The sequence below is a fragment of the Nyctereutes procyonoides genome, unplaced genomic scaffold (assembly GCF_905146905.1).
Source record: "Nyctereutes procyonoides isolate TBG_1078 unplaced genomic scaffold, NYPRO_anot_genome, whole genome shotgun sequence".
NCBI classification, from domain to species: Eukaryota; Metazoa; Chordata; class Mammalia; order Carnivora; family Canidae; genus Nyctereutes; species Nyctereutes procyonoides.
Window position 1 is genome coordinate 11,083,336 of NW_026575048.1, and position 23,867 is coordinate 11,107,202.

At 40.4% G+C, this 23,867-nt stretch overlaps 1 protein-coding gene across 1 annotated transcript in view; it reads right to left on the bottom strand.

Moving 5' to 3' along the window:
• Positions 1-23,867, bottom strand: part of NBAS (NBAS subunit of NRZ tethering complex) — a 322,484-nt gene that overhangs the window by 107,955 nt on the left and 190,662 nt on the right. Inside the window, exons 36-40 of the mRNA XM_055327484.1 lie at positions 19,779-19,943; positions 16,406-16,519; positions 15,725-15,848; positions 4,288-4,364; positions 3,763-3,900 (exon numbers count right to left, since the gene is read on the bottom strand). Of these exons, the coding sequence (XP_055183459.1) occupies positions 3,763-3,900; positions 4,288-4,364; positions 15,725-15,848; positions 16,406-16,519; positions 19,779-19,943 (618 nt within the window). The remainder of the gene's footprint in view (positions 1-3,762; positions 3,901-4,287; positions 4,365-15,724; positions 15,849-16,405; positions 16,520-19,778; positions 19,944-23,867) is intronic.

A 23,867-nucleotide genomic window follows, 5' to 3' on the forward strand; every position in this document is an offset into this window, starting at 1 on the left:
AATTCAATCATTTCACATGTGCTAAAGGATTACTCATTAATTTTCAACAATCTACCCGAAGAACACTTACTTATTCCCTTTTATTATCCAGGTCCTACATTGGGAAAAATCTATCAATACAACACAGCCACTGGCCTCAAATAGCTCATTATCTAGTGAGATGAAGAGTATGTAAATTCAAAGCTATAGAGTGTTTAAGTGCTATGATTGAGGCAAGCAGGGGGCAGTACAAATGCCCATGGAAGAGCAGTGAACACAGCTTAGGAGTGCTGCAGAATAGCAGCAGGTGGCAGGAACCCTGCCTGGGTGAAGAAACACCTGAACCCAGGAGCTAAGCAAAGAAATGCTGGGAGTAAACATTATAGGCAAAAACGCAGGTTCAAAGACAAGGAAAGAGAATACACTGGGCATTTGAGAAATGTCAGTGGCTTGGGATGGCAGGAACAAAGGAAGATTAAGCTGGAGAAACAGGCGGAGGCCAGACCCTGGGGGACATGCAGACCCTGGGAGACAATAGGACATCACTGAGGGATGTGAGGGATAAGGCCGGATGACCAGGCCTCCATTTCAGAAAGACCACTCTGACAAATGTTTGGGAAAAGATATAAAACTAACAAAAATGAAGATAGGGTGGTGTTCACGAGGCTATAACAGTGGTCCAGGTGATGAACCATGGAGACTGAATTAACTTGAGAATCAGAGGCAGAGAGAAGACAAGTGGAGAGGTATTCACACATCTATTATCTCCCTATTAACACATCTCTCTGGAAGAATTTCAGAATGTCTTCATATCTTGATATTAAAAAGAAATCACGGATACCTTCCGACTCTGCAGCTCACCTTTCAGACTACCAACCAACCAAAAACAATTCCCAAAGAGTGGCCGAGAAGTCCCTGGAAAATGAACTGGCTGGCTCCTGGAGGGCACACCTGTTTCTGTCTGGAGCAGCTGAGAGGTCAGAAATCCCATTCTAAGGCACCACCACTGGGCCACACCGACTTCACTGGCTCCTTTCCCACTAGGATCTAATGATGCTTCCTGAGCAATGACCATGAACAGCAGCTGCCTTATGCTACAGGGCCCCAAAGCAGAATGGGAGCAGGTGTTAGGAATCATGCTGCAGGGCAGGTGCGTGGTCTAACCACCAAGGATCGGAGGCCCAGGGCTGGGACAAGACAAGAGAACTCCCAGGGACATCTTCAAAGGAAAGGATAGTTTGATAGGAAAGTAGTCACAGAAACAAGATCAGGAGTTGAAGGGCAGTGACAGCGGGGTGACACAAGCTGGAAGGAAGAAAGAGAAATTGGAGTGAAGGGTAAAATGGGGGCAGGAATCAAGTCTTACTATTCTTCTCACTGCAATGCTAAGCTCTAGGTCCTTCACATGAGGCACTCGACATACAAAATATAGGACCTGGAAATAAAATGCTCACACTGCTACTGAGTGAAAAGAACACAGAAGAAACCAAGATGGAAGCACTTTTGCTTCTAATCCTTAGCTTTCGGAGTTCTACTTTGTTTCTTCCCATGGTGCAATTGTGGAAATTTTAAGTAGGGTTCCTTATGGAGTGACTGCAGCTTCTGAAGAAGGAAACGGACTTCCAGGTTTAAAAGTAAGGATGGAATTTAATGGTTTTCTCCTAACTTACCTCTCTCACAAACAGTACATGATTTGAGATTTGTAACTTTTGGTACAAAATAATTTACTATCAGGAAAACAGGAACAATATGTATTGCACTAAAATCTTCCTTCAAGAGGACTACTTTAATTAAGGTTTTAACGAAATGAAACAGAAAATGAGGCTACAGTGTGGCTCTGCAGCAACCTCTTTGGCCCTTGAAGGGTGGATGACGTGTGGTCTGTGCTGTGTGGGTCAGCATTGCTCTTTCAGGCAACCCCTCCAACCCCCATGTCGTAACTGGCCTCTATTCATTTATGGTTAAGTAGTGGGTTCGGGCAGCCACATCCATCTTTTCATCTTAACGCTTGGTCAGAGTCCCTGGCACACATGATGAGGTGCCCAGACGACTGGCCTTTCAATCCTTCGAACTCATGGGAAATGGAGCACAGTGCTAGGCACATAGTGTGATCTTAACAGAGACTACATATAGTGGGAACAAAAGGGGGAGATCCCACTTGAGCATTTGGATCCCATTCCCATGGTGCCCGCTTAGAAATCTCAGTCAAGTACATTCTGAGGACACGACAAACTTGTGTTTACAACACGTCACAAAGCTCTTGGTCGAAGTAAAGCTTCACTGTGTTTCAATATATTTGGAGTTTTGGAGTAAATTATTTGTTACTTGTGAACATACACAGCACTAATGAAAGGGTATTTAGAAGCAGACTCCAGCAAACATGCTGTGAACATTCTTTGCCAGCCATCCGATTAAATGTAAGAAAGCAAGTACGCTGTTCCAGAAAGAAACCTGCCATCTTTCCACCTAAATAATCACTTCTTTCCCTCAATTTACAGCACAATAGGTCAATTACTTATTTCACATAAAAACATACCTGAGATATTTCTAGGGAAATTACTAGAGCATGGAATAAAGTAACTGTATGAAGCGGCACTAGCTATCAAAAACAAACAAAAATAAATACATTCAGGATCCCTAAAATAAAGTAATACCTTAAATATTAACTGGCTAAAAAGAAAACATTCCTTTCATAGCCAAATGTCATCACAATATGATTATGCCAAAGGACAATACACATCTAATGATAGTATTGCCCTTGCGAGATTAGCCTATATTGCAGAGGGTACCCCCCAACTCCTGCTATCCTTACTCTTTGTAAAAAAAAAAAAACTGATGAGTGAAAGCCACAGATTTTTGCCATAAATGGAATGTTTTCATGTACTTAGATACGTTTTGGATGGCTGAGGGAGTTAGTACTTTCATTCACATTTAGATTGTGAAATCACTTCTTCACAGTGTGCTTTGAAGTCAGAGGGGAAAGAATCATGCCTCAATATAATTTGAACTTTTTATTTGTACACGTAGTAGATTTGAAAGTCTGATCTATTTGCTTATCTACTCTAAAAGTGGTAATTCTCTTAAAATACTTCAGTACAAAAAAATAAAAAACAAAAAAAAACAAAAAACAAAAAACAGATAATTTCCAAAGGCAGATAGATAAAACTGGTATACGTAAGTAAACCTGGAGGGCTTGGATTTTCTAATGGCATCTATAATAGCTCTGTGTCCACAAAAGAAGTCACACGTAACTTAAGGCCACACTTAGGCGCTTTTGCTCAGAAATAATAAAGTTACATAAAAGTGGTCTGGAGCCTGGTGGCAAGTAAGCCTGACACATTTCAATAGTTTATCTGTGCAGCTACTACTCTCATATTTCTGGCTTTCAAATAAATCAAAGTACAGCAACTGCTCAAAAAACTGGATTGCCTCCTGTCCTAAATCGGAGCCATCTTACTTTCGGGCAGTGAATTAGAAAGCCAATTCTCCACTTATCCTCTTCTACTACTTTAAACCTTTTCCTAAGAACCTTGTAAAATAATATAAATGAGAGCAAAGTTGTGGAGAGAATCGGCATTCACCATAAACACTGGAAACTTCCTCTTACTGATGCCTGGAAAAGCAACTCTGTCCAACACAGGAAAGGCCAGGGCTGTGAGCAACGGGGAATGCATTCTGGATACAAGGCAGATCAGTCCCTCCAAAGAGGTAAACACGTGTTTTAACTATTTTAGAGAAGCTTTAACTCTGCTTGTTAATAAAGTGGGAACCATGAGAACTCACCCTGTAAAGAGGATGGCACTTGTCCCTGAAACATGGAGCCAAGCAGGCATAGATCTGGAGGCTGTAGTAATATGCTGCCAGCTGGAGAGATAATGCAGAGTGGGCCTGCTTTTCAAAGCACTTGTTAGCATCCAACACCTAGCAAGGAACATGACAGAATGAACTCAGCTGAAAGGAAATTAAGGAAATCATCATAAGCTATTACATTTCAGTAATCGCTGTAGAGTTTTGGTTCAAAGTTTCCACTTTGGTTCAAAGTTCAACTCAAGCTCAATTTAATAGAACTACATTAAAATTCAGAAGACACCATAAAGGCAGACCCTCTGCAAGTAAAAGAAGATTTTGAAATTAACACTTCAGTTAAAATTGTAGAATCTGCTCTCTGAGTACTGACAACCACAGTCCTTTCAGTATGTAAGAATAATCAGAAGGAAGTGAAATATATAATAAACAACTTACTGGTGAAAAATCTCCAGTACAGGTTTTATTATTCATTAAATCCTCTCTTGGTAAGGGTAAACTTACCTGTGGTAAGGCAAGGAGATAAGCAAGAGCCAATGTCATGTCATTTGGTAAAGCATCACTTGCCAGCTGCAATAGAACTGAAGGCAGGGGAAAAAAAATGCATTATTATTCTTGAGGATCTATATGACATTTGTAGTTACTGAGTGCCATGTTTTTAATCTTGCATGATTACCACAGATAATTAGCTTCAGAGGACTCTTTAAGACCTTTTACAAATGCCTCTTAATACCATCCAAATACACATCATAGGAAAAATTGTTATTAAATAGTAAACCTGTCTTAATTCAGAAATATTGTACTATTTGTTATGCTCTTAAAAATTCTGTTCATGGGGATGCCTGGATGGCTCAGCAGTTGAACATCTGCCTTTGGCTCAGGGCGTGATCACAGAGTCCCGGGATTGAGTCCCGCGTCAGGCTCCCTGCATGGAGCCTGCTTCTCCCTCTGCCTGTGTCTCTGTCTCTGTCTCTCTCTCTCTCTCTCTGTGTCGCTCATGAATAAATAAATAAAATCTTTAAAAAAAAAATTCTGTTCATGCGGGTACAAAGTCTAATTGCAAATGGATTGGTGAGGATGCTTTCTTACAGCTAATCTTTTGGTTTCAAAGACCCAGGCCATGCTATAAAACTGAGTATATCAATGACAGCTTAGTATGGAAAATGAGCATATGAACACTAAAAAGCAAGGCAACGAAACAGCTGTGTGAGCAAACTGAGGATAAATCTTTTGATTACTACAATGAATATGGTTTTATTCCTTCTAGGAACATCCCTCTTCATTGCATTCCACTAAAACCCTTGCTTTGATTATATAAGATCTTAAAATATTCCAACTATTAACAACTTTCCCACAAGATTTTTTTATATAAGCAACAATTATCAATGTCATGGCTTTAATAAAAGAGCACACTGCCAAAAAAGTCTGTTTATACACAGTCTGTATTCATAAGGAAATATTCCATTCATTTAGGGTCCTAGTGACAAATACCAGGTAGTCATATGTAATCACAACGTAAATCCTTTATTTTTAAAAAACGCAGACTCATGATCTGCACTAATGAAGGAGAATAGTATGTGAATAATCCAAAGTAAATGATATTTGACTTTGGAAATACATCATATAATTTTTTTCCAGAAGATTTACCTTCCTAATTGTGCCTTACTTGAACTAAAATTTAAGTCATTTATATAATCTGGGCTTAGCTGACAGTCTGGGCAATGAAACGGAGGTAGGGTGAGGAACCACCTACAAGTGGGTGAAGTGTCAAAAGTTGACTTAGAACTCAAAATCTCCTGTGGATGACTCATAGAAGAAAACACTGAGCTTTCTCCACTGTGCCTTAGAGAGAGAATACTGGTTCTCTAAATACTCATACCCTCTGTATTCTCCAAACCTTATGAACCAAATGGACCACCAGTCAATCTCAGGACTTCCTATCTACAAATTCATTCCTTCATTCCGTATCAGTGAGAACCTGAACCTGACATTGTACTATGAAAAATCAGTCTCGGGACGCCTGGGTGGCTCAGTGGTTGAGCGCCTGCCTTCGGCTAAGGGGGTGATCCTAGAGTCCCAGGATCAAGTCCCACATCAGGCTCCCAGCATGGAGTCTGCTTCTCCCTCTGCCTGTGTCTCTGCCTCTCTCTCTCTCTGTCCCTCATAAATAAATAAATAAAATCTTAAAAAAATAATCAGTCTCCACTCTTGGATAAACATACTAGGACAAGAGAAAGCTTCCAAACAAATAAAAAATACAATGCAAAGGGCCCAAATCAAATTATGTCCAAATAATTATGAGAAAAGAAGAGAGATAATGTTGGTGTGTGCGTTCTAGAACATTATGAAAACTGAAGGATGAAGGGGTTGGCTATGTATTCCAGATACCAGAAGACAAAAAGCAAATTATCAGAAACACGTAAGTTAAATCTGCCTAACCCGAGATGATACCAGAAAGATTTACTTAGTGTGTTGAAATTGTACACTATACAAACACAGATGCACAAGACCCCAGGGCTGCCATTTGACTTCTATCTGTCTTATATATTCTACCATTTGATACCTGCTTAACAGTCCCTCAGGATCCATATTTTGGAGGAAAAAAAAAGGTCCAATAGTTTCACATATTAATAATTCTTCTCTGTTAATTTTCTTTCTCGTATAGTTTCTTATAAAGTGACCTACAACTGCAATCTCACCTAGTTATTTTTTTCTACCCCTATTTTGTTTTCAGATATCTCCCTTCTTCATGCAAAAGAAAGCAGTTTTCTAGTTTTCCAGTGTATCTGAACCCATTCATCAAAATTAATCCTGTCTCCTCAAAGCTCAGGAATCTTTATTTCAGGTGTGTGGCTCTGCTCCAGCTACTGAAGGACCGTCCCTCTCAGATTGTGGTTGGGGCCAACCTGAGGCCTTGGGAGCATCAGTTCTGTTACTGACTCCCTTCCAGTCAGATCTATGTTTTTTAAATCGTATCATGGACTTTATCTTTTACTCCATTTCCTGTGCATCTGTCTGTATCCCAAAACCAAGGCACCCTCAAGAGATGTAAATATTCAGGAGATATTCCAATGAATGTGCTACATACAGATCCTGAAGGAAATTCTAAAACAGAAACAACCCAACAACACACTAAAACAACAACAAAAAAAAGAACAGTAACGACATAATGGAAATAAAAGCACAGTCCCCAGGAAATATCATTCAAGGAGAAGAGCTTCATCTGAATACTTAAGCTCCAGTAGATTTATTTTAAAAATAGTTATATTATTTCATTGACAAGATGACCTCTAGTATTTCTTGAACATATATAATTGAATACAAAGCTTAAAACAGTAGGAAAGAGAAAAGAAATAGCTAATTTCCATGGACTTAAAGTATGACAAAAAGTACTCTGAGACAGAGTCCAAAGAATCATCAGTTACTTTGACCAAGCAGTGAAAACAATCACCCCAAAATATAAATGTTTGCTCCAAGTGAATAACATCCATAGATTTTATTTCATACATACAAATGTGTTTATCTTTTTCTTTCTCTACTCTACGATGCTTTAACATCTTGGAGGTCTTTTTTTTTAAAAAAAGATTTTATTTATTCATGAGAGATAGAGAGAGAAGCAGAGACACAGGCAGAGGGAGAAGCAGGCTCCACGCAGGGGGCCTGACGTGGGACTCGATCCCGGGTCTCCAGGATCACGCCCTGGGCCAAAGGCAGATGCTCAACCGCTGAGCCACCCAGGCGTCCCACATCTTGGAGGTCTTGATCCTGGAAAGATGGCCCTTCCCAGAACTGGACATTCCTTTTTTTTTTTTTTTTTTGGACATTCCTAAAGACAGCAAATAAGATGCCTGCGAACAACCAATTCAGAGGCAATACTCTGAACCACCTCCTCTCCCTGGCTTTTACATTCTCCTGCCCTAATCACCCCAGGGAGAGATACTGGACAACCCTAATCACCCCAGGGAGAGATACTGGATAACCCGAGATAACTCTAAAGCCCAGAGTCTTACAAAATGATTCAAACCATCTATTTTACACTTCTTCAAGTTTGCCTACAATCCCTCCCCTATTCATTCCCACGGAGAGCACAATAAAGGCTTTTGCCCATGCTTTCTCCTCAGTCCTCTGCTCTTGCCTCTGACTGATCCAAGTGCCCCCCCCCCCACCATGGGGCTGTGTGTGTGGCCCGCCTGCCTCCTGTTTCTAGGGATGTGTGAGTCTGTGCTTCTTCCTTTGTGGCCATCACTTCCACTTCTGGGTGTCTTACCATACCCAAGTAAGACCAACACCCCAGGTACACTTTAGAACAACTAAAACAGCATCTATAAACTACTCAACCAGGCAGAATGATACAGCGAGAAGGAAACCATCCACAGCACATGGTAGGATCAAAATGGAGACCCAGCACTGATTCACTGCACAAGTTGGTGTCCCGGAGTTCAGAATGCTTTGTACTTTCAGGGCGTTACACTCTAAGTATATCAGATATTATATGATACCTTCAGCCGACCTGAGAACACCTGATAATCAAAGACATTAATATGTCTGCTGTAAAACTTTGGAATGCTCACACAAAATGAGATAAAGCAACGACTTAACCTCATGTCAGCTTAGTTCAGGTTTTGATGCCAACCAAGTTACAAAAAGTCCTTTTGGCTTTCAAAGCATTTCAGATTTTAGATCAGGGCCTTAATTTTCCTCACAAGTAAACTGGGATTCAATGAAGTAAAGTATGTAAAGTACATATCATCTCTTTAGCAGATAGAAAGCACCTAGGAAGTTTCTCCACTGCCTCTCTTTTAAACTATAGACTTGAGGGGCAGCCCAGGTGGCTCAGGGATTTTGCGCCGCCTTCAACCCAGGGCCTGATCCTGGGGTGGAGTCCCGTGTCGGGCTCCCTGCATGGAGCGTGCTTCTCCCTCTGCCTGTGTCTCCGCCTCCCTCTCCCTCTCCCTCTCTCTCTCTCTCTCTCTTTCTCTGTGTGTGTGTGTCTCATGAATAAATAAAATCTTTTAAAAAAATAAAATAAACTATAGACTTGAGGAAACAAATCATTTTCTCCATTTCTCCATTTAGGACACTTTTTGATGCCTTCCTCCCACCCCCATGACAGATAATTGGTTCTTCCATTAGTAACTGCCATGGTGGTAAGAGAGGTGATGACTTCCATTTTATAGAAGTCATGATGACTTATGAATTAGCAACTACATTGGGACATGCAGACAAATTGCACAGGGAGACAACTGCAGACTTACAGGGTCACACCCAAAGGGCTGCTGCACCTCTGCGACCACTCTCCTTGCTACTCTGCTTCTTCTCACTGAGCACTCAGCACTTACTTGAACTAGTTATTCCTCACAACCTCTCTGTGGAAGAAGGTGGCTGTTTTCCTCAAATCAACAAAGGGGGTTTAAAAATCACAAGAAGTTCTTTTCTATTGGTTCTGCGCCAACACAGAAAGAAATCATATCAGTCTTGGGGGAAAAAAAAGTTCTTCCTGTGAGAGCTTCTGTCTAACAAATTGAACAATCATCTCCCTCCCACTTTCTCTCAGGGCTCATGGGAGTACAAGGCACTGCCATGTCCCTCCTTGACTTCAGGGTTCCAGGGTCCCCGAGCATCTCACCTCAAATGACCAGCAGACCCTCCTCTCCTCAACTGCTCAATGTGGGGACTCGGTTAGATAACTTCATGACTGCCAATCCCCACTTGACAAGTTCTTCCCAAGAGAACTTTGCTATGTTCTTTACTTCAGCTGCTATCTCAGTGTATTTCCCCAACTTTTATCTCTAGAGTCCTGACCCATTTCACAGGACTTGTTGGGATGCTGCCACTCAAATAATCCCCCACATTACTAATTCTTTACCCAGTATTGTTCCTATTTCTGACAATGGTGCTCTGTTCTTCCCATTAGCAAAACATAAAATCACAGAGTTATCTTGGACTTCACCCTCTTCTCTGCTCCCAGCCATCAGCCACCCAAGCAGGTTGACTCATTTCCAAAGAACTGTTTTCCACAAGATACTGTTTTCACTGCTACAAACTATAGTTTAAAAACTGGACAAGAAAAGAGAAAGAAGGAAAGAAGGAAAGAAAGGAAAGGAAGGGAGGGAGGGAGGGAGGAAGGAAGGAAGGAAGGAAGGAAGGAAGGAAGGAAGGAAGGAAGGAAGGAAGGAAAGAAGAAAGAAAGAAAGAAAGAAAGAAAGAAAGAAAGAAAGAAAGAAAGAAAGAAAGACAAAAAATAAAAACTGGACTCTTTCAACAACCTTCCAACTCTACTTGATGCCTCAGTCTTCCTTCTGCCAATCCATTCTAAAACAGCGCTTTCCTACAAATTTTTGACTAAAATTAATTTTAGTCAAAGCACTAGTGTAATCATGTCTGAGAGCTTAAAACATAAATATGTGCACATACATATACACACACAAACCTCTCCAATGGTTTCCCATTTCCCTAAGGAGTGAAAATTAAATTCTATATGGTATTTAATATTTTTGTAAATATGAGCCAACCTTAATTTGTGGTTTTAACTGATGCTATCCCTATGCTATACACCAATCAAATTAGTCTGACCTTCAAATGACTTATGTGCAAATTCTCTGTCTACACTCATGCCATTGCTTTACAGAACAGTATTAATTACTACAAAGAACAATATTAAGTATTGCAAAACAAAAATACCTGTAATTTTTAAACTATCAGCTCTGGCAAGCCAGACATGAGAAAGATGTTTTGCAAGTATTAGCTCTAAGTGTTACAAAAACCCCACAAAGAAGATAGTCTTATCTTGCTTTTTACACAGGTTTGGATAGCTAATGTCAATCACCTAAACTCGGAAAAGTGGCTAATCTGTCAAGGCACTGTTAATGAACTAAATGTTAGTGCTCCCTCAAAATTTATGTTGAAGCCTAAACCCCAATGTGATGGATTTGGCAATGGGGGGTGATTAGGGTTACATGAAGTTGTGCCCCCGGACACCAAAACCTTCTAGGCAGCACTGAGACTCAAGGGTTCTTATAAAGTGGAAATCAAGCCCGACAGACAGGAAGCTTCCTAGTCTTTCAAACTATGAGCCATTGAAGCATTTGACAAAATTATCAGTGATAATCTGAAGTAGACCGACCCCAGGGGTCTCACTGGGATTCACCAGATGTCATACTTGCTACAGATGGAGTCACAGTGATTTTATGTTAACATTAAGGTATATGAGAAACAAACCCCAAAAGAATGATGCCCTCCATTTATTTATCAGTGTGAATAAATGAATTTAATGTGCAATGCTGGTTCTAAAATCTTGAATATCATACATTTTATAACAAGTTATACAGCCAAAATCAGATGAAATCTATGCCTAAGCCTCCAAGAGCTAATTCTGTGCAAATTCAGTGCCTCTGGAAAGCACTCCATGATAAATTTAATTCCAGAATTAAATTCACATAGGAAAGCTGCCCATGTTATTGATTTGGAAATCATTAGCCATTAAATCATTCATTTAGCTAAATAAATAATGATCCATTTTCTTCAGCTAGTCTCCATAAAAACCTTTTCATCAACGTTATTAAAAAATTCTGAAAAGTCAGATCACGTTGGGAAGTTTAATTTGGATTATGACCTACTTCTGAACCAAAGTCAGAAGTCATATTTTTACAATTTTTAATTTGGGTCATTTAACCTATGTCATTCTTCAATTCTGCTGAATTCCTGACAAATATTGATATTATAAATTAGCCAAAGATATCTATTTCATATATATTAGCATTATCTAGAAATATCCAATGTGACAGTAGTTATGAACGTACATCATAAATTATAATCATAAATTATAACCCCAAATGTAAAATTAAAGGAATATTAAAATCACTTCTATTTTAAAAAATTTCATTTTTAATATATATAAGTGTCCTGAAATCTTTTCCCCACTCAATTCAACAATATTGGGAAAAAGTTTTTAATGCTTTAATGGACTTGGATGCTGTCCCTTGGTAGAGTATTAAAAATCTGAGAGTCAGAAAAGACAATCTGAAGAAAGAGCAGCACAGAAGGAAAACACCTGCAGTCCTGCTAAAATCTCACAGACACTGCTAAGACAAGCACACGCCCCCAGGACTTGGATTCAGCTTCACCAACAGCACAGCCTCCATTCCTGTCCCAGCAACTGTGATGCATGCACTGTGCTCCCTCTCGTCACTGTGGGGAGACACTGACTCTGCACCTACCATATAGGATACCCAAGCAGCCCTGTAACCACGTTAGAAACAGGACACTCAGAGTCTGACCCTCAGGCTTGAAGAGACCAGGCACAGACATAAAAGGTATATGACCAGACTGCCAGGCGAGAGGCTCAGAAAGCAAGTGTGTTAGTTTGAAGATTAGACATGATGGGTGGGGAGATAGTAGCAATGTTAAGGGAAACTTCCAAAGGGTCTTAACCGTGGCTTAATGACTGAATTGCTTTAGGAACTCTAAAAAATATTTAATGCATGGGCTGTACTCCAGAGGCTCTAAGATACATGGTCTATGGTAGATCCCCCGGGTTTCAGTGCTTCTTACAAATTCCCTAAGAGGTTCTAGTGTGAAACAAGAATGGAAAACAGCAGAGGCCTTGGAAACAAGGGGAAATGGTAACTGGATAGGCTATAGCACATGATGGCCCCCAGAACATTAATGCAGGCCAGGGACAGTCTGTGAAACTGTGCCCAAGAGGGGCCCGACACCACCACTGGTGAGCAACAGCCTAGGGATGGAACCTACAAGCCGTTGTGTCCATTTTACAGATAAAGAGGTAAAGGAAAACTAAATAATACTCTTCTGCTTGAAACCCCTACAGCTTTCAGTGGAAGGTTCATTTAAAACATTTAACTTAGCACACGATGCCTTGCATCTCTGCCCAGCCTGGTGTTGCCTTGCTTCTTCACTGGTTGGTTGCCTACATATATTCTTCCCTCTGGATATCAGAATAATCTATAAGTCCCTGGAAAACTGTGATGTTTGCCATCTTTGCTTCTGTGAATTTTATTCCCTCTTTATGCCCCTTCTCCCCCTCCCAACATACCTCCCTCTTTTTACCAACACTGCCCCTGTTCATCCTTCAAAACCCAGGTCAAGTATCACCAGCTCTGGGAGGCCTCTTCAAACCCCCTTTCCACTCTGGTGTCACATGTCTATAATCCGAGCACCCCTTGTGTTGTACTGTTACATACACAGATTTGTCTGTCTCCTCACCCCAACTGTAAGCCATCTGAAGACAGGACCATGTCTTCTTTAACTTTATAGTCCAAGTACAAGGGTAGTGCCAAGCACACAGGTGGCTCAAGGATCATTCCTTCAGTGAATAATGAACACATGGTGAGGAAAGAAACTGGATGGGGATTCCCCTGATTCATTATCAGGTATGGTTCCCCTACTCCTCACAAGTCCTAAAAAACACCTCTCTATTTGCTTCATGTTTCACAATCATTTGGATGCCTTATCATTTAATTACCAACTGTAGCAGAGATGATCAAGTACTCTAAAGACCCTATGAAAAGGGAAGGTCTAATAACCCAGAAATCTGTGCCTCACAAGGGCCTTTCATTTTCTCCAAGAAAACAGTTCTGGAAAATAGCAGAAGCCTTCATCAACTGAGAAATCAATTTGTGAGAGTCTGCTCCAAGAAGGCATCTATCTCTCGGACCTTTACAACGTGATGTCATTATTTTGCACCTTTTTGAGAAAAAGGTGCCTTTTGTAAAAGAGGTGCTCATGCTCACACATATGTATGCTGCAAGCTAAATAATAGAAATATTGTGTGAATCAATGTTTCCAACTTCCTGGGTATGATTTTAGTCCATTATTATGCTGATCAATGGGTGATACATTTCCACATCCAACCCACTATTTTTCTTAAGGTCTTAGATTCTATCCATGCAAACCATCTCAATAATCAATCACAGTTTGATCTATAAGCATATAATTAAAAATAATTTATCCAGAAGGAGGCTTGAGGAACAAATAGGTGAAACAGAGGACACCTCCTATTTTTTGTTATACTTACAGAACTTTACTATGAGTATGAAAATGTCATGTGTGGTCAAAGGAAAGGGAAATGAACCATAGTTCCATTTCGAGGAGTTTTTACTGTTCAGGACAATTTTTCTCCCTCATCGCAAACTCCACCTTGCAAAAATGCTATCTTCAACAGAGTGACCAGTGTTGAATAGAAAATACCAAACTAAACAGTAACACTGGCATGTTTTTGTTTGCGATTATGTCTCCTTTTTTTGATTCAGGGTCTAGCACATTGCCTTGCAGAGACTGCTAAAATGTGGAAAATACTACCCACTACAATGATCAGACTAAGGTGAATCTGAATTAAGTTCAACCAACCACTGTGGGCTTTGTAAGTAAGACAACAACAAAATCCACAATTTCATGTCCCTGAAACATGGTTCTTTATCTCTAAAATAGGACTGATGGTAAATATCAGGAGGTCTGTTAATAAGTAAGACACTGTACTAATAGCATTTGATATTGGGCTTCTCTTAGTGTAGAAACGTAAATGCTGGCTACAAATAAATGTCTGTGGAATTGAAAAAAGACAAGTAAAAAAAGAAAAGCAAGAAGTAATAAAGAATAATTAAAAGGGTAAATAGCAATGCAACTATACTCTTCATGTACTTTTAGCATTATTTGCAAGATGTGCCATGAATTTAATAATAGCTTGTTAGAGGAGGAAAAAAATAAAGAAAAACAAGTATACTCATCAAATGTGAGGTACCCTGATTTCAGAAATAAGAGGTTAAAAAAAAACATGCATCTCAGAACCGAAGAAAAATGGTATACTTAGTAAAAAGCTGCTACTATTCAAGAGACCCCACACAGTGGATAGAAAACTGGTATTTGCTTCCCCTCTTCCCAACTACATACAAATACTGATTGAAAGCAGGATTATCCAAAAATGAGTGACAGAATGAGGTTTCTAGGAAAATGGCAATTCTATTCCCCATATACATTTTCCCAAAATTTTATTTCATGCAGTAACGTGCTCAGTTAAGACTGCATCATCCATGTATACTGGCAGTGGGAGACAGCCAGAAATATCTGAATGGAAGGAGTGGGGAGGACTACCAAGGAGACTGTTTTGCCCTCCTTCTTCTTTTCTCTTTACTGATATCTGGAATATAGAAAGATAGCTGGAGGGATCCCTGGGTGGCGCAGTGGTTTGGCGCCTGCCTTTGGCCCAGGGCGCGATCCTGGAGACCCGGGATCGAATCCCACATCAGGCTCCCGGTGCATGGAGCCTGCTTCTCCCTCTGCCTGTGTCTCTGCTCTCTCGCTCTCTCTGTATGACTATCGTAAATAAATAAAAAAAAAAATTTAAAAAAAAAAAAAAAGAAAGATAGCTGGAGTTCCAGCAGCCTTTATATCATGAGGTATTCACTAAAGATGGAAGAGAAGAGACAGGGAACTGGAAAAAAAAAAATAGCCAAAGAAACGATCCTACATCTTAAAAAGAAGTAAGGACAGTATAGAGGAAAAATATACAAATGGAAAGGTGTCTGGCGAACTTACATACATTTAATTCTTTCACAAAAAATTCTACATGGCAAGATATGCAGCCATGCAGAAAATTCTTAACAAGAGAAATATACATCGGCATTCTGTGAAGCAAATACTTAAGAGTTCTTAACTAACACATAAAGTCAGAAATACCTGTTTAAGAATCACTTCAATTATATCACACTTATCTCTTTAAATCCTCAATATTAGTAAGTATCCAGAAAACATAAGGTACTCAAATAAATGTTTTAAATAAATACACGATGGTGTCAAGTTTAGCTATTCAGAATTACAACAATTTATTATCGTTTTTCCCCACTCCTATTCACTCATAGTTTTTCACTTATGGTTCCCCTAATAGTAGAGTCACACACTATCAGGGAACTAGAACCTTCTTTCATACCTTCTGTTGTTGGAAATACCTCTTCCCCTTCTGTTTTCGTCTCGGCCAGTTTTCCAGTTCTTAGTAATACCTCTGCAAAGCTTTCCACTGGAACGTGCTGGTGGGGGTCATAGGTCCCTGCAGACTAGACCAACGCAGTTATACCATTTAGTAGGTACCTTTTCCTCTGAAGATATTCTTAGAACAGAATTATAGGATTTTATATCTTTTGATGACTTGAATTAGAACTTCTCACTTACTAGAGCATGTTATAAGTTTGAAACAGATTTTAATCTCATAATATGTTATGACATATACAAGTCACATAAAACCAAGTTGCCTGGGTGACTCAGTTGAGTGTCCGACTCTTGATTTCAGCTCAGGTCAGCATCTCAGGGTTGTGAGACTGAGCCCTGTGTCAGGCTCCCAGCTCAGGAGGGGAGTCTGTTTGAGATTCTCTCTCTCCCTCTGTCCCTGCCCCTGCTTGTACTCACTCCTCTTCTCTCTCTCACTCTCAAATAAATAAAATAAATCTTTTTAAAAATATGTATTTTTTAAAAAGTCACATAAAACCAATGAATAACATGAGTAAGAATGAGGCCAAAGATGTACATTTCCAGGAACATTTTAACTTCTGTTTATACTAAAATGCCCACAACAGCATGACAGTTGCATCTATGTTCTCAGGCATGCTGTCCTTACCTCTGTGACGAAGGGATCAGAGAGGACAGATTCATAAAAAGGATGACAGCCTTGTTTTTCTAGACTTTCATTGGCTGTGGTTCCAATCTGATAAACACCACCAAATTCTTGCCCCTAAATAGAACAAAGTGAAGAAGAGTAGATAAGAAGAAGAGGCACTAGAGGCAGATAGAGAGGGAGACGGAGGGGTTATCTTGGGAGAAGATGATCGACATGCAGCATGGAAACTACACAGAGTGTTGTCAGCGTGACATGGACACCCAGCAAAAGCGTTAGGAACAGCACCTACGTTCTAAGAGCAGCACTTCAAGTTCAGCCTGCAGTGCCTTTTGATTTTCCTGGTCACTCTGACATCAATGCATCAAAAACAAAGAAGCAATCAGTGTTAAACACATGGCAACTTCTCTACTACAGTCAGAATAACCTTCCTAAAACCTCATTTCATACACATTGCTCCCCTGCTCAACAAACCTAAACTATACTAACATGCCACACTATCAAGTCTAAAGTATATAAGAGAATATTTAAAGTTCTTCAACATCACTTCACATTAAAGGCTAATTTTTCACTCCAAACAAGATCTCCTTCTCCCATCCTACCAGCTTCTATGCCTTTCTTCCACTACAAGAGGCCTGTCTGTGCTGACTGCTTTGGCAGACCCCACCCTGTGATTCCAGGCCCACCTGGGACCTCACCTGCTGAAACCCTGCCAGCTGAAGGCCAGATGGAAGGGCACCCCTTTCCCTATGCCTGCTACCCCACAACTGCAAGCAGTACAAATGCCTTCAAGACCTGTCAGTGACAGTCCTCCCTGGTAAGTGTTTGTTCAACAGCACCCCTACTAGGGGTCCAACCCTAGTAGTTAATTGTCTTTGGGTTTATCTTCCTCAGATTGTAAAGCTCCTCACTGGAGGAGCCAAGTAAAACAGTCACCCATTCCTCTGCATTTACAGAGTACTCACTTGATGCCAACCACAGCCTCGGGAAACTGTGAAGGCACTGCTGCAAATGAGGATAAGAACAACAACTGACACTTAACAAATACAGAGCTACACACTTCATCAGAGGCACAACACCCTCAAAATGTCCTAGCCGTGAGACAGAAAAGTAACCACAATCACAGCCAGTGTGATACCTACAATGAGAAGAGGTGTATGGATATACGTACCCCAAAGCCAAGCACACACCATCTCTGTCTGTGGTATCTACCTTTACCCAACCATCTCGGCTAGATCATCCTCAGTTCCCCTCTTTCCTGCATATCCCACATCCAAGACCATCTGCAGGTCCACAAAATACATCTCCCACTTCCTTCATGGCTGCCCAAGCCTAGCCCACCACCACCTCTCACCTGGAACGCTAGACCAAAGGTCTCTTTGCCCGTGCTCTGACTCACACTGCCGGCTCTCCACATGGCACTCAGATGATCTGATGTAAAGTGAACCCTACATTCTCCAACAACTTTCCATCCCACTCAGAATAAAATCTGTGGTCCCCATCACAGTCTAAACAAGGCTTTAGATACTGGCATCTTCACCACCTCCTTGATCTCACCTCCTATCATTCTTCCCACTGCTCACTTTGTTCATACTACACAGGCCTCCTTTCTGTTCTACAAAGATGTCTAGCACATTCCTTTAAAAAGGGCTCTGTGCTCTTTCTACTTGTCCAGTCAGGTTTCTGCTCAGAGTGACTCAGAAGAAACCTACCTTCCTATCCAAATCAGACCTTCACTCCCCCAATATCAATCATTCTCCCCTTATCTTGCTGAAGTCATCCTCAGTCCTCCCTACCATCTATTGTTACATTATCACACAAATATTTATTGGCAGCTTTGTTTCCCCCACTGAAATACAGGCCTCGCACATGAAAGGGTTCCCCAACTCAGTTCCCAATCACTAGCGTGGGCTTTGGCACACAAAAAATGCCTGAAGAGTATTTGGAACATGAATGAAATGAATGATACACCCAGTGAGTGTCTGGGGTGAACTCATAAACAAGTTTGTTTCTTTTTCCTCTAAGCTTTCTGGTGAGACCAAGGACTGCAGTGTGAGAGCACAGGGGAGTAACAGGTTCACTTGTCACAGAGAGCACACCCAATCAATCTACTGCTTGTCCTGACCTCTATTGCCAGAATGGGTGAAAGAATCTGTTACACTGTTCTCTTTACCCAGAGCACCTACTAAAAACTGCATGTTTGTGTCATCCTGCTAAAATTCACATGTTGAAATTCTAAGCGCCAACATGACGGTATTAAGGGGTGGAGCCTCTGGGTGTACATATACAATGGAACATTGCTCTGCCATAAAAAAGAATGAGATCTTGTCATTTGCAACGACATGGATGGACTTAGAGGGTATTATGCTAAACAAACTACGTCAGACAGACAAATACCATATGATTTCACTTATATGCAGAATCTAAAAAAAAAACAAATGAGCAAACAAACAAAAAAGAATAAGCAGATACATAAATAAGAGAACTAATGACTGCCGGTGGCGGGGGGGGTGGGAGATTGGCAAAATGGGTGAAGGAGATTGGAAGGTACAGGCTTCTGGTTACAGAATGCATAAGCCAAGGAGATGAAAGGCACAGGGAATGTACAGTGGTACTGTAATGGTGTTATCTAATGACAGATGGCGAGCACAGCATAATGTGTAGAGGTGTTAAATCACTATGTTGTGCACCTGAAACTAATGTTACATTCCGTGTCAACTACACCTCAATTCAAAGTAAAAAAAATAAATTAAAAAAAAATAAGAGTTGGGGGCCTATGGGAGATGATCAGCTCATGAGAATGGAGCCCTCATGGATGGGACTAGCCCCCTTACACAAGAGAATACAGAGCTCCCTCACCCCTTCCACAATGTGAGAGCACAGCAAGCAGGCCCCACCAGAGCTTTGATCTTGGATTTCCCAGCCTCTAGAACCATGAGGAAGAAATGTTTGTTGCTGAAGCCCCACAGTATGTGGCATTATTGTTACTGCAGCCCCAATAACCTTAGCCCCACCAGCTTCTAGCACTTTTCCTTGACTACTGGCCCATAGAAATACTGCAAAAACAAGTAAGCACTGATGGAATCATTTCCTTTTCATTCCACTAAACTTTAATTCTGACATTTAATTCTGACATTAAATCAAACCACACCTCAATCTGTACCAATGTCATTTGCAAGCACCTTATGGGAGTAAGTTACATTCTATAAAATAAATTATTCTTTCCCCTCTGATGGGAGGCCTAGATTTCTTAAGAGATTATTTTAATAATCTAGAGGGGACAGAGCTATAACAACATGAAAACAATTGAGAAGCAGGGCTTGTGCACTGACAAAAGCCACCCAGGGGATTTTAAAAAGAAAGAGGCATTGCTTACATGAAGTGGTCGAAGGTAAGCTAAGGACTTCTTCCACCACTGCCCGTCACTGACGGCCTGCAGCACAGCCTTGGTGGTGGTCGTGGTGCTCGACAGGACCTTCATGGTGGCAGCAGTGCTCCAGTGGAAGAGGTCGGAGTTGCTGCCAGGAACGCTGGCTTCGCCCTAGTTAAAACGGAAAACGGCAAGAGCAAAAAATACACATTGTCAGAACAGAGAGTGATAATGAGACTACTTATACTTATCAGACACGAAGATAAATTTAAAAATCCATCTTTGCCAGCAACAACAAAAAATGTGAAACAGAGCACTATTGGCATACTGTACCTCCTTGGATCATTTACAAAGAAATTTGGTAACAGAAAAATCATCATTGTCCATTAGTCAAATAATCCCCTTCAGAACATTTATAAAGCAAATAATGGGTTCTCTACTTTTTTACATTCTAATACCCTACCAATGAGGAACTCATGTTTATTTCTTAGACAATTGAAAGTATTTATTATTTAGGTTAATTATGAAATAAATTATTCATCTGAACAATGCTACTGTGACCTAGACAAAGGTACAGGATTGGGAGGACCCATCTATAAATGTTAATAGGTATTTTGTTTTTCATCTAAATAAATGGGTGATTGAGAGTATTTGAAAAGTTTATAACATGAAATCTCCTGCCAATCTTGAAGCAATCAGCTAAAATTCTGGCGATTTATTCATCTAAGAGATTCCATGTGGAGAAAAATACTAATACATTAACATTATTTTAAATAGAAATGACAACAACCACATCTGCTTTTGATCAAAGAAAAACACTACTTGTTCTACAAAAACAAAGTTCTTGGTTTAGTGTTTATCTACTTCCAATCATTTCTTCATAAGTTTCGCATTCAAATGAAAGGAAAGTCAAGGCCTAGTCCCCCTATTTCAACAGTCTTCCTAATACTGATAGAAGGAGAGTTAAATAGTTTAGCTATTTAGGTCCACATCACATCACTCATTTATGCATTATAAAAGTAATTAAAAACATAAATCATGTAATCACTCAATAATTGCCAGGACATCACATATCACAAATACTTAGGATAGAACGTAGTAGACTGTTGTAGGGCAACCTGGCAGTTGCCCTATATGGTAAGTAGAATTACAGGCCCCCAAAGATGTCCATGTCCTAATCCCTGGAAGCTGGGAATACACTGGCTTCCATGGCAAAGAGACTTTGCAGATATGATTAAGGACACAGAACTGGAGGTAAAAAAGTTATCTAAACTACTGGAATGGGACTGACCTAGTCACACAAGCCTTTAAGCAGAGACCCTTTCCCAGTTGGGGTTAGAGGGAGGTTATTTGGGACACGCCGTGGGGCAAAGGCAAGAGAGACTGAGGCACAAGGGGATTCAACGCATTGTTGCTGGCTTTAAAGATGGAGGAAGCAGCCACAAGCCAAGGGATATGAGTGTCATCTAGAAGCTAAGAATAGCCCTCAGGTGACAGCCAGCAAGGCAACGGAGACCTCAGTCCTATATTCCTGTTGGCATCATGATTTTGGCCATGTGAGACTAAGTGGAGATCCACCCAAGTCTGCCAGATTTCTGTCCCAAGGGAATTATAATCAATTTGCACGGTTTTTAAGTGGCTCAATTTGTGAAATATGAATAGAAAACATCACATTAGAATACTTAACTTCTAGAAAACCACTGTGACCTTTATTCTTACTTGCAAAAGGAAACGAATTTAAGCTATACTATCCAGTACTTAAAATTTACTCAGTTTGTTAAGGTTTCTCATAAGATTTTTTAAACTGTGCTTTTAACACACACACACACACACACACACACACACACACAAAATTGTGTCCCAACACTAGAAGAAATTATAATTATGTGACATAGTAGTGGTGTCAGCTAAGCTACAATGGCAACCATATTGCAACATAAATGTATCAAATCAGGGGCCCCTGGGTGGCTCAGCAGGTTGAGGATCCCACCCCTGATCTCAGTTTTAGGTCTTGATCTCAGGATCCTGAGTTCAAGCTCTGTGTTGGGCTCCACACTGGGCATAGAGCCTGCTTAAAAAACAAAAAGTATCAAGTTAATAAGCTGTATATCTTAAGCTAACACGATATTTTATGTCAAATATATCTCAATTAAAAGTTTTTAAAAATTGTGTTTTTCTGTGGGCTTTTTGGACACTGGCAACAGTATAAACTATTAACTTAGTATAATCACTGTAATTTGATTAATAAAAACAACAACATAAAATATGGATGTTAGTAAGGAAAAAAAAAAAAACCATGGTAAGTTGCTTGTATACTCATAAGGGCAACCATGGTAAAAATAACTGTTTGGGGTTTCACTCATTATCCAACACTTCTGAAAGGACAAGGTAGAAAGTCCTATGTAGGAAAAAATGTAATTCTCCCTTCCAGAGTAATCAACAAAAGTTTGTTAGGTGCCAGGATGGCTCAAAAGGCTGCATATGTATACTGGGCATACAACTGAAAAGGAAAACACACAAAAAAACACCAATAATTTTAATGGTAGCATTACTAGAATTCTTTTCTTTCCTTAATTTCTTCACTGTGTGAGGAGATGGCAGTGGTGGCTGATTTATTCTCCACCTTTGTCCTGCAGACAGCTGGTCTATCATGTCTGACTTAAGTCAACAGAAGAAAAAAAGCTGATTCTAGTTTCTGCACCCCAGAGGCCCCTCTTTTCTAATAAGGCTACAACCTCACCCAACGAGCTTCTGATGGTGTACAGTGGCAATGTTAGCTCCAGTTCCCATTCTGCACTGATAGGGTGGGGCCTTTTTCCACTGGACAGCTGGTCATTGTGCACGCAACCGATCGAGTCCAGCCTAAGCACTTCTCTCTGGGCTCATGAAAGCTCTGGAGATCATGTACACTTGGCTTCAATCGGTTTCTAAGTTTGTCCCCCTAATAACTGTGCACAGAGTGGAAACAGCTCTGTGTGTCTCTCTATGAATAACACACTGCCAAAAATAGTTCTTTGCCAGAAATAAAGCTCAGAATTTGAAGTATATGTTGTCTCTTTTTAAACAGATGTAGATTTGTGTGTGTCAATTTAAAAAATAGGTAAAATATATAGTAAGCATCTCAATGCACTGGCTAGATTTTTTAATTACTTAAAATTTACGACTAAAACAACAAAAACAACCACCACCACCACTCAGAAACAAATGAGAGAATTCCTTGCCTTACTCAGCAGTTACTGGGTGACTCTTATAAGGCATCATGCATGATAACAAGCAATGAGGTGATAAAAACAAGACATAGTCTGTGCTCTCAAGTTGCTCTGAAATTAGGGAGGGAGGCAGGGATGCAGACACATCACTGCAGAATAACATCAACTTCCAAAGCAGAAGTGCACATAAAGCACTTCAGGAACACAAAGAGAGGCCATACCTCCTCTGCCTGGATGCACAATCATAGAGGGCTTCAGAAAGGAGGGAATATTCCAGCAGGCAAGAAGGCAGGCCCTCCTGAGGAGCAATGGCAGAGATACTTTCAGGCAGATTTATACAAAAACAATAGCACAAAATGAAGCAATACCGGAGGAATCTTAGTAAGTCAGAGAAGGTGCGGGCACTGGCACACAAGGACAAAGAGCAGAACACTGATGGAAGGAAGGAGAAGGAACTAGAGCCCAGCTGACCAGGCCAAAGCAACCTCCCTGCCACCTTGACAGATAGGGAGTAACGTAATTCGGTTTGTGTTTTAAAAATATTATTCCAGGCACAAGAATCCAGATAGGAGGTTGGCGCATTAGTCCACATTTAAAATAATCAGGGACTGTATTAAGATCATAATGACATGAACATATGAGGTTACCATAGGGTATTTGTCTACCTGAATGCATATATTAAGTATAAATGTTTTTATTTCTAAATCCTTCTAAAAGTGAAAAGAGTTGAGGTAAGTCAGATAAGCAGAGAAATTCAACTTCCTAAGAAATTAAGAGCACGGTCACCAGGCTGGGTCTTAGTGAAGAGTTGAAAGACATACAGAAGACAGTCAAGAACACAGGCAAATCGTTCATGGTCAGCTGAGCAAGGTTAGATGCAGCAGAG